The 17701-nt window shown below is 38.7% G+C and overlaps 1 protein-coding gene across 1 annotated transcript in view; it reads right to left on the minus strand.

The window, feature by feature from the left end:
- The window catches only part of INSC (INSC spindle orientation adaptor protein), a 140021-nt gene that overhangs the window by 56712 nt on the left and 65608 nt on the right, over nucleotides 1–17701 (minus strand). Inside the window, exon 7 of the mRNA XM_077820066.1 lies at nucleotides 15327–15452. Within this exon, the coding sequence (XP_077676192.1) occupies nucleotides 15327–15452 (126 nt within the window). The remainder of the gene's footprint in view (nucleotides 1–15326; nucleotides 15453–17701) is intronic.

A 17701-nucleotide genomic window follows, 5' to 3' on the forward strand; every position in this document is an offset into this window, starting at 1 on the left:
AATATTACTCAGTGTAAGAATGGCAGAATATAGCACATAATAAATGGTCTTACATTTTCAGAACTACCCTACATGCTACTCCCTGAAGACCAGACAAATTCTCCCACCACCCATCACATATTAAAATTTGCTGCATCTGAAGACAGCATAAATTTGCCTAAACTTATCAGCCATGCTTTCAGACATCCTTGCCAATTGCAAAGCAATTACGCTTTCCTGCATCTAGCCACTGCTGGGGTCAGCAATGTTTACATGAGAAATAATTTCCACATGCCCCTTCAGAATGAAATGTGGTAAATAAAGAGTCCTAAATCTGTTAACAGAGTGAAATGAAATTTCCTCTAACTCAGAACAACAGAAGTTGTCATGGTCAGTGATGAGCTAAGTTAACAGCTCCCACCTTCTCTCTATTCATATTTCTGTTATAAGTTTGAGGTACAGAAGTGCTGTAATTAGCCCCTCTTAGATACTCCTGGGAAGAGTATCCTTGCTATAAACTGACTGCAATGACTGGGAAATGATCAGGGCCAGGGAGGATATTACATTTAGTAAATACACGTGAAGATAACACGGTTTATGTCATGCACAGGTGAAAACATTAGGGCCCACAGTTTGTCTAGGATGCTATTCTGAGGTCACACATCCATCATACTGTTCGGAATTTGTCAGCCAGAGTTAACTATGACACAGTTAGGGAGAGTCTAGCCACTAGCAAACCCAATATGCTCAAATAAATTGGTTAGTCTCTAAGGTGCCACAAGTACTCCTTTTCTTTTTGCAAATACAGACTAACACGGCTGTTACTCTGAAACCTGTCAATAGATTTTATATTTCTTGAAATTAGGGTGATTACTTTTGCTTTATTGATTTGTCTTTTCTGATCTTTATATACTATTCTTTCTAAACTGGACGTGGCATTAGTTTTGAATTAAATAGAAAAAAAAGGTAGGGTTTGGGAACCTGCTAATTAGTTTTAAAGGGATGTTAAGTGCCTAAACACAAAAAAGGAAAGGCACACCATGCTAGAGCCAGAACAAAGGGATAGCAGTGCACCTCTTAAATGTAAATGTGTACTGTGTCTTTAAATGGTTTGGGGTATAGCTGGAGACAGTGGGTCAGCTCCACTGTTGTTTGGGCACTGAGGTCAGTGCGAGAGCAGAGGGGAGTCTGGTTGCACATGCCCTAGAATGAGGATACTGGTCAGGGCAACTTGAAGACTGCTTCATCTCACTCTCTCTCACTAGATCATTGCTTGAAAATATAACAGCAGTAAGGAATCACTGGGGTGTAAAGATGCCCTGACCATACCGCTTCCTGTCTCCAGCCCACCCCAGAATGCTCCAATACACCTCTCATCCTGGCTGCTGCTGCAGGAGCTATGTATGCTCTAAAGGGGCACTGGCACAAAGGGGCTATAGGGAAGGGATGGATTCTCCCTAGAGCATTTCTGAACATATATGGATAATGAGATTCAACCTGCTCATATTGAAAGAAATGGGAGTTTTTCCTATTGATTTCAACAAGAGCAGGACAAGGCCTATGCTAGATAATTGATTAGTATGCGAGCAATAGCACAAACTATTTTGGCTATCTAACCCTCTTTAAGGGAGAAGGATGGAGACTTTCAGAGTACTGCATTGAGATTACACACAAAGCGAGGTTAGATTGATGTACTGTTAAATATAGATTGTAATGAAATAGATACTCTAAGTTTAAATTCAACTCTTTTGAAAGAGGTTTTTTTGTTTACACAAATCTTTTTTTTTTTAAATCAATTGAGTCCCAAAACGTTTCTTTCTGGTAAACAGATATATGACTTGGGTCAAGATGCAAAACTGTTCTGCAAGTTGGAAGATAAGAGTTGTATGTCAATAAATGAGTCACTACAGCCTTGATTCAGGAAAACACTTAAACACGTGCTTAAATACTGCCTTGAACAGGGATGCTTTCCTGAACTGGGGCCTATGGTTACAAATCCAGAGTACATTTAGGGGGGGGAAAACAGGGAGAAAGTAATTATAAACTGAGCAACTGTCATAATTTCAGTCTCCACTGGGTGACACTGTTGCACAATCCAAGGTATGTGCTATGCTACAGGAAACACAATTAACAAAAATGACGTGCAAAGTTTAAGTAGGTTTCAGAGTAACAGCCGTGTTAGTTGTATTTCTGGCCGTTTGAATTTTCAAACTAATCACTCATTTACTTCATACACCCCTATAATATCACAAGACAATCATTTTAGGTAGGAATTACTCCCATCCAAAGCGAGAATAATTTCCCCTGGAGCAGCTGCAAGTGAAGGGTTTGTTCAGCAACCTTAACAATTGCTAAGACAAGTAAGACTCCTTTTCCTACTGTACACAACATTCCTTCCTGTCGGATAGAAGACTTGTCTCACATGATTTCATGGGATTCTTGCTCCACGTTTGATCATAGGCTTGATCGATGCTCACTTTTTCTACCCCTTATGATCCACCTTCTTTAAACTCTCCAAGGATGATCAGCCTGCCTTGCTTCTAATATCAGCCTGTGATAATTATGTTTACTTAATGCAGGGCCAGATTTACTTCAACAATTATGGCTAGAACCTTGCCACAAACCCACCTACTGGGCTTTAATATATTCACTCATTCACCTAGTCTGGTCCTCAATTCTTGCATCTAACTGAAAGGGCTGTACATTTATAATGCCAATGCACTGCAATGTCCATTTCTCATGAGTCCTTTGAAGTTTAATGTGAAGTAAATATTAGTTTTATGGAGTGAATTTAATTTATAAAGTTGACTTAATGGCTTGTGGGTGTCAAGCGCTTGATGAATATCAGGCTTCATTCAGCTGCCTCAAGTTGCAGACCCCCCAAAAAATCATCAGTCGCTTTTGAAAATCTTAGCCAAAGTATAGAATACCCTCTGCTCCTTGTCATATTCCTTCAAGGTTTTTATATTCCCTATTCCCTCAACCTTTTTTGACAACTATGCATCAAGATTTATTTTTTCCACTTTGTGTCAGGGAAGCTCTTAACAGCTTGCACTATACTTATACGACATTCACACAGGAAGAAGGAGAATATTGCTGTTATATTATATGGTGATCTTACAGCTGCCTCTCTTAATTGGTGTCATTTGGCCAAATTGTTCTCTAAATTACACCAGTATAATCCTATTAATTTCAAAGAGAACTTGGTTCAGTTCCTGCAGACAGTGAAGCTAAGGTACAGGAGCCTCCCTTAATAAAGGCTTATCTTTTCTATCATTCACTCATCCCTCCCATGTGAGGATTGCCTTGGCTACTAGAAGACCATCAGCCACCCTCAGGCCCAGATTTGTAAAGGTATTTAGTCGTTGCTACACTCAGTGTTGCAATGCCTAACCGATTTAGGAGCCTAAATCCCAGTTTCAAACATTTAACCACTTGGGAGTCTAAATCCCATCAACTGGGGCATTAAATAGCAAAGAAATTCCTACAGAGACTGACCTTCAAAGTTATCTCAATCTGCAAATCAAAACTGTTTGATAAGACTCTTATGTTGCAATAGTTGATCAAAGATTTCTTTAAAAAGGGAGACATTGTAAGTGACTATGCCAGCATTAGGTGTGTGATACTGAGGAGGGGAGGAGAAAACATAGTAGGTCTGGTGGAGAACACCATTAAAGCAGAGAAGAAGCTATGGTAGGAAAAAACTCTGCAATAGGAAGTGGTGGAACCCAGAACAAGGAATTAGGGATGTGTGGTGGCTAGACCCCTAGATGACCAGCTGTATTGAATCTGAAACAAATCCCCAGTTTCTGTACAACCAGCTGAGACGTTCTAGTTTTGAGGGACATTGCCAATCTTTGAATCCCAAGTTGGCATAAGCCTGCAGCAGCAGGAAAGCCTAACACACTGAAATACTGCTCATCTCTGTGTCTGAGAAACTCTCAGGAGGCTGTATTTATTTAAAAGAAAGCAGATGATTTTCTTGGGCCAGGCAAAACTGCTCAGCTTGTGAGGTGCTACTGTGGGCTGACCCACAGAAGACAAAAATATTTTAGTAGAAAACAAAGACAGGAACAAACACACACTACTATTCAGCCACTCTTCTTCAGACCCTGCAACAGAGTTCCATGTTCCAAGTCTCTGTCCTAGGTTCTCAAACTGTGTCTGCAGGCCACTAGTAACCCATGGAAAAGCGGACATCACATGTATGGTTCCCTCTTTTTATTCCCAGTAGCTAAATCACATTTAAAAACAGCTACAAGATAGAGCAATTGCTTACATATTATTTAGTGGAATTGCTACAGGGATATTAGGTGTACATGAATGTGGGTGGAAGGCTCACGCAGTGGAAGGCTCACAGGTGGAAGGGGAATTGGTCCACAAGTCAATGTATGTACTATGAACAATTAGAGAATCCCTGTGCTTCCATTAACAGCCAGCACTGAAACAACAGCTTGAGACTGGCTTCTTTATACAGCAGGGCTGAAGTCATATGGTCTTTAGTCCTACTTTTAAGGATAAAAATTTTCTGGATACTTTTCTATTCCTGCACAGTGTAGAATCTACTTGCCTTTTGACAATAATCTAAAATTCTCCGTCAAAGGGATATTGTTTTAATTTCAAAATTATTTCCCTTGTATAAAAATAGGCAGACTGCCACACAGACCTTTAACCACTAAAAAACCAGCCCACCTGTTTATTCACATGTTAAGCTTTTCTCTTTTTTTCCCCTCCTATAATTTTGCATATTGGAGACTCCGTTGAGAAATGTAGGACCACTAAATATGATCTATTTCAATTCAGAACCAGTGTGGTCTGCAATGCTGCCCCCACTGTAAACTAAGACTTACAAGTCAGTAGGCATCATGGGATGATACCACTTTTAGGAGGGCCCTTGTAAATGCCACTTAGAGATTCAAGATTTAAAAAAAATAAGGGTCTATTTTTACAGTTACCTGTTTTTAGGGAGTAGCAGTGTCAACCTACTCTAGGGAGTAAGGGCATCCAGGATACTGGTGTTCACAGACTCTGAAGTTAGTTGAGTAGGCCCCATCCTATGCCTGGGCAACCAGTCACCCATGGGAAATTCTGCTTTCAGATATACTGCTGAAGATTCCTTCCCTGTTCGCAGAGGTCATGGAAAGGCTTCTGGGGGGAACATCTTCTACCCCTTCCTCACTGGGCTGAAGCTAGAAGATGGTCTGCTGGATGGCAGAAAGTTTTCAACCCCCACTTTTACACTAGGCCTAAGGGAAGGCTGCAAGAGATCTCCTTCTCCTGCCATTTTCCCCTCTGAGACATGGTCTTATGCCATAATGTAGTAATCATAATTCAGTTGAGATATTTGTATCCAAGAGTTGTAACCTGGTGGAATCTCTACCCAGCTCCACACAGAAGCTACCTACTGTAATAAAAAAATCACCCCTTTCTGCGGTCCAGATGATCACCAACAAGCAAATTCAAGACCACCACCACCACTTAAAGCCCCAAGCATGAGCCTGGCTCCTTCTAGAGTCCCAGTGCCTGAGCCTCCTTTCCAGGCGTGGCAGCTCCTTCTTGCAGAAAGCTATTCCCACCTCTTATTTTCAGGGTCACTGAGCCACATCTGGCTCAGCAGGTCAGCTCTAATAAACCTGTTCCAACTCCTACTAATGGGATGGGACAGGAAGAGGATTTTGCCATTCAGTTACCAATGTCCAAATATCATCTGAAAAGTAGGAAACCCACCCACCCCGTATATAAATATGCTTCTGATTCAAATGTTAGCTTATTTGCCTATCCCTAAGTATGACAGAGGGACAGGCTGGCTGGAATCTGAGGCAGGCTCACTGGGAAATAAATGTTAAAGAAAGACAATACTGAGAAGGAAAGGAACAGTCAGAGAGCTGTAACGGTACAGGGCTGTAAAGGTAGGCAGGCTAGAGATGCATGGCAGGGTAGATGTAGGAATATTTCTGTCAAATGCTTCACTTTGCGAAAACAAAGTTATTTTATGTCATTTAAAAATAGTTTAGTATTGAGATATTCTTGAAGAAACTCTTTAAAAAAAAAAACCCACACACATGAAAGTTTTAGAACGTCAGGCAAATTGCCACATCTGAGTGGTTTCCTGCAAACAAACCTGACTGAACAACCTTAAGCTGTGCACGTAAACAAGCCTCCACATCTGCTATCACCACCTGTATATTAACTTCAACCACTTTGAGAAATATGACTTTGTGCATATCCCAATAGTTGGCAAAGGTTGGTTGGTTGGTTGGTTAGGAGGTGTTGGTTGCTGTTGTTTCTCTTTTGCAGTGAGCTCTGAAAAAACTCTAGACCCATTGTAAGAATTAGCAGTTGGCTCAGTGTAGTCAGTCAGAACTCCCTGGAATTGAGAGGGGGGGAAAGCACTGAAGTAACTTTACACATGCACAGCACTATTAGAAGGGAAAGACAAAGCGTAAGTGTCAGTGAGATTATTCACCTAGCTGCCCTCTGCCTCCAATACAGAATCTGTTGTGGGCGGCAGGGAATGGGGAAGAAAGATTTAATTCCTCTGTCTCTATGAGGAAGTATTTTCAATCCTTCCCACCCCACCCATTCTGGTTGCAATTGACTAATGAACATTTCAACATGTGTGTGCAGCATGCTAGCATAGATGCTACATGCTAATGTTTCCTGATGATAGAGGGACAGAAAGTACCCAGGAGAGTTAAGAAAGCTGTTCTTTTCATAGATCTCTTTTCAATTCCTTTTCTTCCTTGTTTCTTTCCCCTGTGTGTGCGGGGGAGGGGGAATGTTTGGACTTGCTGCTCTAAATCTCCCTCTTCCTGCATTCTTTTTAAATGTCTCCATTGATTTTCATTAAACTATGCCCTCAGCTTAGAAGCTGACCAAGCTTCTCTCCCTCTCTCTCATTTTAAAAGTGAGCTTGCTTGCTAGCTGCATTTTACCTAACTGAAATACTAATCTATCATTAGCCATGTAACCATCTGATTTCCTATATGCTTTTCATTGATCATTTATAGACCTGATTATCATTTTATGGATTACTATAAATCCCTAAATAATAAACATTGTCTGGTGACTTCAAGTTATTTTTCATCTACAATATTCTGTTAACATCCTGACTTTTGATTAATAAATCTACAGCTACTTGAAATGCTTCAAATGAAGTATTTAGTACAGTATAAAATTAATAAATAGCATGAAATACTAATTTAGCAGACTGCAAAAACTGAGCGTAACCTATAACTAGAAGTACCAATGCATTGTGTGTGCCTGTCTCCTGCACAGATCCCCAAACTGAGATTTGTGGGAGTGGCAATCCACATTGCAATTCCAATTTTATTTTAAAGAACAAACTGTACACAATGTTAAGCATTTTACAACATATAACAGCATGAATTTCGCAAGCTTAAGTTCCATTATTGTTGTATTAAGATATATTTTCAATTTCTAAAAAAAAAAACAATTTTCAGATTGCCTGATTTGTACCTTATAAATCAAAAGTTCATACACAATTGACAAACTGCAGTGGTGCAGAACAAGAAGGCAATCAAAACATTACACCTTACAGAGTGGTCACTGAGGGGACTGCAGCGGCTCTGCTGCACAGATGAATTGCCATGGTGTAGCTACAACATCAGCTCTTTAGCTACATTATTGCCATGCTAGAGTAGACATAGCTGAACTCAAGATAGAACCATAGTGAGGCTTGCTCTGAGCAAATGCAACACCTGTGCACTGCTACAGGATGAGGTGTGTTGAGCATGGCAGGTGCTTACAATGCCAGTTTTCTAATCTAAGGTAGACTAGGCTTTACTGAACCTGGCAGAACCCAAACCAGATGAAGCTCACCTGGTTTCATTACAAAACTTTTGCACAACCTTTAATGTAGCACCCATGCTATCTACCATCACCCAATGGTGTGCTTGAACAACATGTGTCTTGCAAAACAGAGAAAAGAGTTAATGATGAATATTTGAGTTTCTTGCTTTGTGAAATTTATTACAATCCAAGGGTCCAATCCTACAAACATTTATACATGTGTCAAACTTTAGATACATGAATAGTCCTATTGAATTCAATGGAGGTATTCACATGCTCAAAGCTAAGCACATGTGCAAGTGTTTGCAGAATCAGGACCTAGCTTATCTAAATGGTGATCTACTGGCAAAAAACAAATCATGCCCTATAACGGCAGGTGTTCACTAGTTTATAAGATTAGATTTAATGTCCTATTTTGCCATATCTGTCCACATAATCATCTCTAGTGGTATTCATGCTAGCACCTCTCTCCCGCTTCTAAAAATCTGTAATTGAAATTAGTTACTTAATGGAATAGGGATAATAGCAGTGGCCTCAGCCCAGGAAGGTACTCTATAGGTTTCTCTACATAGATCTGGCAAAGTCCTTCAATCCTAACCTAACAGGCACTTCCCCACCCCTCCCCCACCCACCCCCGACATCTATGTATCCTGGACAAGGCTGTCAAGTATGCACTGTATTTTCCTGACATGATCAAAAAGGTATTCCCATAAATCTGATTACTTTTCATCAATTAAACCAGTACTAGGATTTGAACAGATTAAAAGATTACACAAATTTACTGCCAAATTTCATCCCTTTTACCATGCTTGTAAGGTGGAAATGTTAAATGATTCAGTAAGTGAATTTCACTATAATTGTAACCCAATCAGCAAACTTCATTCTCTAAGTACAACACAAACTTTGCAGTTACTTAAACAGTCCTATTGCTCTTGCATGAAAATGTGTTGAATGGAGATGAATATACTAATAATGCATAGATAGTCATGTAATCACAAGATAAAAGTGTAGCCACCAAATAACGTGTATGAAGCCAAAAGGAAAAACGGCAATCCCTGGAGTCACTCTTAGATAGGATTTAATGAATTTTGCTGGGGCTTTGACAAAGATGGAATTTGCCAAAGCCAGCACATTTTTCACTGCCAATTAATTAAAACGGCCTTATTGAGAAGCACACTCCTATAAATCAGATCTGCAAGTCTAGAACTTTACATTATCTAATTGTGCCATGAACTCAGATGTTGAAATAGATTTGCCTGGCTGCCACGCAGCTTTTGGAAACATTATTCCCCCTAACTATTGCTTAATGTTCGTCTGCCATTTTGTTGCTACAACAATCTTCTCGGTGACCTATAAAATTAAACAATGGCAACTGTGACATTTATTTACCAGCTCTAGATGGAAAGGACAAAGTGTAAGCGAACTGTTTGAGTTGTTTGAGCTTGTCTCATTTTCACAGAAGAAGTCATTCTCCTCACTCATGATTAGATGAACAGAAGTGTCTTTATCTGCTCCTAATTATTATTCGTAACTTCATCAAAAATTATTACAAAGCCCAGCTATCAACCGACCGAGCTAAGGAAATGGGGCCAATGCCATGTCAGCCCTATTTGCTGCAAAATAAAGAACAATGTGCAAACTAGAAATAGAAAATACAATCAGAGATGACATTTTAGCCAGAGGGCATTCATTAGGTTATGAAGAGAATGTGTGGATTAAATCCCCTTTCTCTAAAGTAACCCAATATGCAGTTGGCCCATAAACTAATGCATTCTGTCTTTTAGACATTCTTAAGGAAAGTATTTTTCTCTTTAAAAAAGTTATGTTCCCATTCATGCACTTTCCCAAAGTTTTGCTTTCACCAAAATACCATTTTTAAGCGTGAACACTGATCTCTACTTTGCAAAATGGACAATGATGTGAAAATATTTGTCAAGATGACCCATGAAAAATTGAGACCGATTATAACATTCTGACATCTGCATATGCATGAGAAATAGAACAAAGGGTTGTTTCTTAACGAGCTATAGGAGTGAATTTCATGCATATTTTGGAAGCTTCTCTACATCTCTATGAATTAATATCTAATTTTAAAGCCTTCTTTCTTAAAAACAATGTAGCTCACCTTCCCTCTTCCTAATTTAAAATGAGTGACCTACTTGGAGTAAAACTGAATTGTTGCCCATCTTTTGAACATAATTTTTTTTAAGTTTGGGAAAAAAGTAATTTAGCTGTTATATCCCTTTTAGGCACGTCTCTCTTTTCTCCTTCTGATACAAATTTAAAATGAAAATGCTGAAATATCACCTTAAAGGTTCTTATTGCCCAAGTAGAATAACAGAAATTTCATAAGGAAGCCCATTCTCATAAGATTTCTAGCCCACTATAACAGATCCAAGGTGTCTGAATAAGCATCTGAAACTACAGATGGTTTGAAGCAAACCTTTGAATTGTATGAGATTTGCTCATTGCCAGTAGTAATGTAGCAAGCCACTGCTCGCTTATAATAAAAATCATTTCCTAGGGTTGCCAACTTTTTACTGTACCTTAGCTAGATGGAGCTAGTCTTTATGTTTAAACTGAAATAAGTGTCAAGAGTATTCTTTATCTAATCTCTGATTTTCGTGACGAGTTCTAGTGAGGACAACTCAGACTTATTTACAAAAAGTTAAGAAATGAAAAGCTAAAGTATTGACTCGCTGTTGGGCCAGTCCTTTGCCATTGACTTCATTGGGCACAGCCTTCATCAACTTAATTGGGTGTTTATTCTCCACAGCAAGTCACATAGATCTTCACATCCAAACTTTCAAAGTTAATCTCCAATTTCTGCCTCTCACCAGAACTATGTAAAACTCGGGGGGGTTAACTGACAACGATTCATGCAAAGTTTTTCTTCACTGGGGTCAAACCACCTGTATTTGGCTTTAATAATCTGAAACTCAAAACAACACTCAGTCAAAACCACAAAGTTTGAAGTTGTTTCAAAATCAATAAATCAGCATTCAGTAGCTCAAAAATATGTACAAATTCATGGTTTCAGGTTCTGCAGCAAACATTTCACACAGTCCTACCCCATATAAAACGACCATTGTTAAAAACTCTTCTATTTTGTCTAACCTGCTGGACAATATTCTAGTCCTGCAAAGATTACTACCCATGTGTAAAGTTATAATGTGCTTCTGTCTTTCCAAGGCAGGGTCCCTACATAATATTAAATGTTAAGATTTTTCCTGACATTTAAAGGGGTTTTGCAAAGTTATTTCAGTTTCACAAAAAAAGTTTCAGTTCACAGTTGTTTTCCATTCCTAAACTTATCTTTTTGCAGTAATTCACCATTTAAAATAATGTGTTTTCACTGTGGGACTCATAGCAATTTACAGCTCATAAATGGGCAATTGTACATAATGTACAATATTAAAAAGCTTTGTACGTACACCCCACCTTGTGCAAATGTTTTATCAAAGTAGCAAGTGTTGTCATCAGCCTCTTTCTGGAATCACTTCCATTTTAATGAATAGATTCCAGGTGTTTGGCTCCATGGGCCGTTTTAAATATTTAAAACAAATATGTACTGGTCAATGTTAATATTTGGGCAGCTGTTTGAATGAATATTTTGAAGATCATTTGTTTTTGTTGCAGTTGCCTCAGTTCTAGATCCATGGAGAGTTGCAGCCTTTAAATGCATTATTTAATGCTTCACACAGGATAGGTATTAATTATATTATATTGCAATAATTAGCCATTTGTGGCCTGATCCTGCAGATCTTTTCCTCCAATGGGAGTTTTGACTAAGGATCACACAATTGAGTCTTGATGTAAGTGTTGCATTTTTACTGCAAAAATGTACAAGTACAAAAGAATCATGCCTTAGACCCCGATCCTTATAAACAAGCTATGCAGACACAGAATCCCTTTGACATTAATGTAGCGCAGGGGGCTGCATGAGTGGAAGCCATTGCAAGATCAGGGCTCAAGTGTTTCATTATGAAGTTAAATAGCCCATTTAGGCAAAGAATCCTCCGTGTTATATGAATATCTTAAATGAAACGAGGCTCATTGTCCAAGCAAGATGGCTTCACAATGAAAACATGTAGAAACACATTTTTTTCACATCTTCATTGTGAAAACGCCCATTTTAACTACACTTTGTATAAAGCAAACTTTGAATTGTGAAAAGGAAGGAAACTAAACATCACACATTTTTGCATGCATTTGCACAGACCAAACATTATAATTCTGCACCATTCTTTCCCTTAGATAATCCTCCTTATGGAGGAACCTAGCTGAAGAAAGCACATCATTGTCCTCTGAATTTTAAAAGGACACTATGAGTGATCCCAGTATTCATACTGTTCCCCACATATCACATGTACAGTATGGTCTTGTCCAAAACTCTCCTCCCGCTTCCTAGGGGTTTGTCATTAGACATCTGCGTCAAATACATATCAGAAGAGGTAAGGCTGTATCCACAAACAGTTCTCCATACAGAACATTGACCAAGGTTAGTTTAACCTTCGTCCCCATCTCCCATAGAGTACCTGTTCTATGTCCTCATTATAGCTTCATTCATGTTAGAATTTCTTTATAATGTAATTATGCTACTTGAGTGTTCAAATATTTTAAAATCCATGAAAAACATCAGACTAAAGTGTACTCCCATTGTTTCTGTAAACACCACCACACTGTCTTGGTGGTTTCCCTACTTTAATAGCATTTACATCAGCCCAGACACGCTTATTCTACCACTGAATTTGTGAGATTGCATGAAATTGGAGAAATAAAAGAAAATATTTCTAACGTCTCCAGTTACTAAGCCCTATAATTGTTTCCATGAGTATACCATTCCCTGTTAGCTCAGCTCCCCACTAAATATTCCATTAGGTGGTTCTTTACAAGCATTAATGGGTTTGAAGCCTAATTGTCAAATAATGTTATTTTGTCTTGAATTATCCAATCCAAATTGTTTTGGATACAATACATCTTCAGTTTTAATTAATTTTCTGCATTAAAAGTACAGTATCAAAGTGGGCTGAAGTTCTAATGCTCTCCTTCTGGTGTTAAATGGCCTCCTTCCTATGGTCTGATGATGATGATGCACAGAACAGCAAGTTAAATCCCAACTAGAGCTGGGCAACTTTTTTCAGCCAAAACATTTTTTCCACAGAAAAAATGCAAATTTGGCAACACCAAAATGCTTTGCAAAAATCCTGTCCATTTCACTGAACTGTTTTAGCTGGAAATTTTTTTTTTTTTTTTGAAAATTGAAACGAAGTGTTTCCATTTTTCAGTTCAATATTACTTTGTTTTGAATTTCTCCCTCTTCTTTCTGATGTGTGAAACATTCCTCCCTACAGGAACAGTTTACTAAATCCATAAACATATACACATCCTCAACAGCCACAAAATTCTAGCTGATAGAGTGATAGATGGCTGTTTTAAGGTTAGTATAGAGTAGTGGTTCTCAACCAGGGATCTGGGGCACCTTGCGGGGCCGCAAGCAGGTTTCAGGCAGGCTGCCAAGCAGGATCAGTGTTAGACTTGCTGGGGCCCAGGGCAGAAAGCCAGAGTCCCACTGCATGGAGTTGAAGCCTGAGGCCCTCAGCCCCGCCACCTGGGGCTGAAGCAGAAGCCTGAGCAACTTAGCTTAACAGTGCCCCTGTGGTATAGGGCCCTGGACAATTTCCCAGATTGCTACCCCTTAACTCTGGCCCTAGCTTTTATATGCATAAAACCAGTTATTGTGGCACAGGTGGGCCGTGGAATTTTTATAGCATCTTTGGGGAGGGTCTCAAAAAGAAAGAAAAACGTTGAGAACCTCTGGTATAGGGGTCTGTCGTTTTCTTTTTCGTTTCCAATTTCCTAAGCTCCCTTAAATATGACTCAAATTCACTATCACCCAAGTATGCTCTCCTCGTAGCAGTCCTATTTTTCCACTATCAGCATGAATTAACTCTTCTGTTTCCTCATTAAATCATATCCGCCTAAATAATCATTATTGTAGATCTATCCCCTTTAGTCTCCATTAAACATTTGTTTAGTTGTCTTACTTTTCTTTAGCTTCTCCCTTTTCCAGCTACACCTCGCTTCTTTCTCCTCAGGGAAAAAAACAAAAAAACAAAAAAAACAGCTGCCTCTGCCACACATTACATCACTAACAATTGAATGTTCTTGTCACGAACCTTAATTCCGTTTAGCCAGACGGAGGAAACGAAACATTTCAACTCTGGCCCTTAATGGACAAGGCACAGATCCTGAGAAGGTGCAGATTTAGGGAGTGAAGGCCCAATTGACAAATGAGCTGGTGAATCCAATGGTAAAGATCTCAGTTAAAAATAGTCAAACCCCAGCAGAGAGTTGATTTTGTCCAAACTTGTCCTTCCCACCTCCTCTCCCCATTACAATCAGCCCATAGACATATAAGCACAAGGACAACTGCTTCTTCTTGGACTTCTGCAATGTCATCTTAATATTTGGTATGTCCTATATCAAGGGACTACATCCTGACTTTGCCAGGGAATGGCCTAGACTAGATCTAACAGGTTGTTTCCCCTCTAGCAGTTTTGTTGCCACGATTATTACAAATGTAATGGGTGAACTCTTGAGACTTCTTCCTTTGTTAGTCTGAACTAACACTTATTTCAACAAAAATGTGAGAAGTTATCATCTTCATTAAACCTAGGCTTACAGATTTAATTTTTGCTGCAGATGTGCTGTCATACTTTGCTTGAGTTCTGGGCAGTAAATTACAAGACATGTCAATGTAAAGTAGCAGTGAAATCATTTATCATTAACTTGAAGAGGCACATTATTCAACTGTAGAAGATGAGTGTTTTATGAAACACAAAGGATGAGATCATGATTTAGTGACTGGTAGAAGTGCTCATTTTCCTAAATATAGAAGTGTACTTTTGTGGGTGATGGTGGATTAAAGTATAAGCAGTCCAAATAATTTTGCGGGATAATGTTTTCATGTCAGCTATCAGTGTTAAAATGGTCTTATGACATGACTTATTGCTTATTGGTGCCTCTTCCTAACATTCAGCTATTATATTTGTTTCTATACTAATACAATTATACCCCTTATATGTCACCTCATTACTACAGAGGTGCTTTGCAGGGATGTCAGAAAAAAGGGCTTAAACATGTTTAAAGCTCTCCACATTTCAAGGGTTTGGGTTATTTGGAATATGGAGATTTCTAAACAAAGACTTTAGCAAGTTCAGAGGTAATTACTTCAATAATTTCTTGACACAGCCATCAATGCATCTACTTGCCTTATGGAAATTATCCCTATTTAGACAGATCATTTGTACAGACAATTGAATGGGATAATGTTATTGCTGAAACTAATAGTGTAAACATTGAAGATGTGCTCAGTGTGGGAAAATTGAGCTCATCACCAAGCAGGGTATCAAACACAGGCCTGAACTGAATCCAAACACATTCCCAAGTTACCAATTACTAGATGAGATTAATGATTGGACTCCACTGTTCTTGTTGAACAATCACTGTAAGGAGCATTGAAGTAACAATACCTTTTCCAGCTGGTGAATCCCTTCCTCCACACAGCATATAGATGCCAGTGTTCTGAGAGTCTGGGGATAAAGGCACCTGAAACAATCCTGGCGGCAGATCTTAAAGAGAGCAACAACACCTCCTTCCTGTAAGAGGAAAGCAAACACAGATCAACAACACTAATGACGACTTTGCACTTCATTGTTCTTTTTGAAAGATCAGGGATAATAAATGTTTTTTCAGTAATTTCTCCAAATTAACTACTGCCACAACAACAAAAAAGGTGTTAAGATTGCACAGAGGAGTCAAATTGATTAGTGCTTATAAATTAGGAGATGAAAGAGTAATGTAGCCTCAGCGGAGGTGTGCTTAAACTATTGACTTTTACCATTTACAAACACCATTTTAATTAAACTTGTCATACAAGTGAAAATTATACACAGAATTATCATTAGAATTTCCAGTCTTGGGGTGGTAGCAATATTAGCTTGAAAAATTTAGCTGGGGAAAGAAGAGGTTCTGCCAGTAAATATTGGTTTTAGGGGAAAAATAAGAAACCCACTGCAAATACTTTACAATCTTCCAAATTTCTGAGTCTCTCTCTCTCTCTCTCTCTCTTTCTCTCTCTCTCACTCTCACTCATACACACACACACACACCATTGGCCTCATATGTTGCCAAAATGTTACAGGGATGCATTAGAGATTTATGTATGTGTGTATCCATACAAGTGATCATCCTTAAAACATATCCAATTTTGCCTTTATAAAAAGATAACATTATGGCACTTTTCATTACTATTCCAAAGGACTACTATTAATGTAAACACCACCTTTCAAATTCTGGGATTTCACATGAGAGGCAAGCTGTTCATTCTGAGGCCCAAATGACTGAGAAGACCTAGAGTATTAAGTCCAGCAAGGAGACAGACATCCTTGCATAATATCTAAACACATGCAAGGGTGTGAGCAGTAGTAAAAAGGCAAAAAAAAAAAAAGTTAGGAATGGTGATAGCTGTTAGAGAAGTGAGGGGGAGCAGAATCCATAAGGAAGATTGCACTTGAGGAGTGATTGGATCTGGGGAAGACCTGATGAAATTATGTAAACCCGAACAAAGATCTGGGTTCCGGTTGGGCATTGGGCAAAGCTAGATCTTACTTTGCCTAAACAAGTTTTCCCATCCCTAACATAATCATGTATATAATCATCTCTCAGACATACGATGGTGCTCTGGTGCAGTCAGTCTTCTCCCCAAGTCTCTTGGTCCATTCCTCACTAAGTGGCTACACACACACACACAGGGGGTGAAACTATCCCAAAAGGATATTAATGACAATATCAAATACTGACATTCTGTTAAAATAGAGACTAATGAGAGCTGCTACAGAAAAGCTTAAGAGAAAAAGGTTGACCTTGTGATTACATGCACTGGGACTTGAGAAACTAGGCTCACTTCCCAGTCCTGTTACACACTTGCTTGTGTGACCTGGGTCAAGTCACTCACTCCCTCTGTGACTTAGTATCTCCATTTTGCTGATGGGAAACTAACACCTCCTTTCTCCTACTCTGTCTGTCTTGTCTATTTACATGATAAGGTTGAGTGTTTCTGACTACGTTTTGTACAGCTCTTGGTTGGGGTCTGTAAGTGCGATCATAAAACAAGTAAGAGTCACATCCCATATGACTCTGAATAACGTTGCAAATTCAAGAGATAAACGCTGATCCATTCACTGATTCCTAAAAATTAGTCAGAAGTATTATTAAATCCTACCCTTTAAAAATCTTCAATTGGAGACAAATCCTGAGACAATCTGAGCACCTACAACTCCAATTGACTTCAGTGGGAGATGCATTCACTCTGAACACTTTAGAATTTGACTGAGTTTCTCCATTTTTCTGTGTATAGTTGACATAATGAACGACATCATTAATAAAGAGGAATAAATGTAAATATAAATTTTAAAAATCCAGACACACACTCACTTTCCATGTTTTTATCCTATTTTTACTAATTTGTTTCAAATGTTAAGGCAGTGCTTATACTACATATTGCCTTCAATTATGTAAAAGCAAAGATATAATCAAGATGGAAGCATTTGAAATGTGTTCTCTCTTTTGTTGACAATAGATGAAAGAGCTTAGCCTAAAGCACTTGGAGATTCCAGGAACTAATTAAAAATAATCAAACATGAACCAGAGGACATTCAGTAAAGGTAGAAATCCTCAGGCATCTTCCTAAATACACCTGAAAGGTCCACGTATTAAGATATTTTTCAATTTCACAGAACTGTCTTTTTGGTGTGGTTTTTTCTTTGTTTTCATTTTTGTCTTCTTTTACCACTTGTGATGCCTAGAAACACTGTGACACACAGAACTTTATTGACATGGGGGTTAT

This window comes from Eretmochelys imbricata, chromosome 6 (assembly GCF_965152235.1).
Source record: "Eretmochelys imbricata isolate rEreImb1 chromosome 6, rEreImb1.hap1, whole genome shotgun sequence".
Taxonomy (NCBI): domain Eukaryota; kingdom Metazoa; phylum Chordata; order Testudines; family Cheloniidae; genus Eretmochelys; species Eretmochelys imbricata.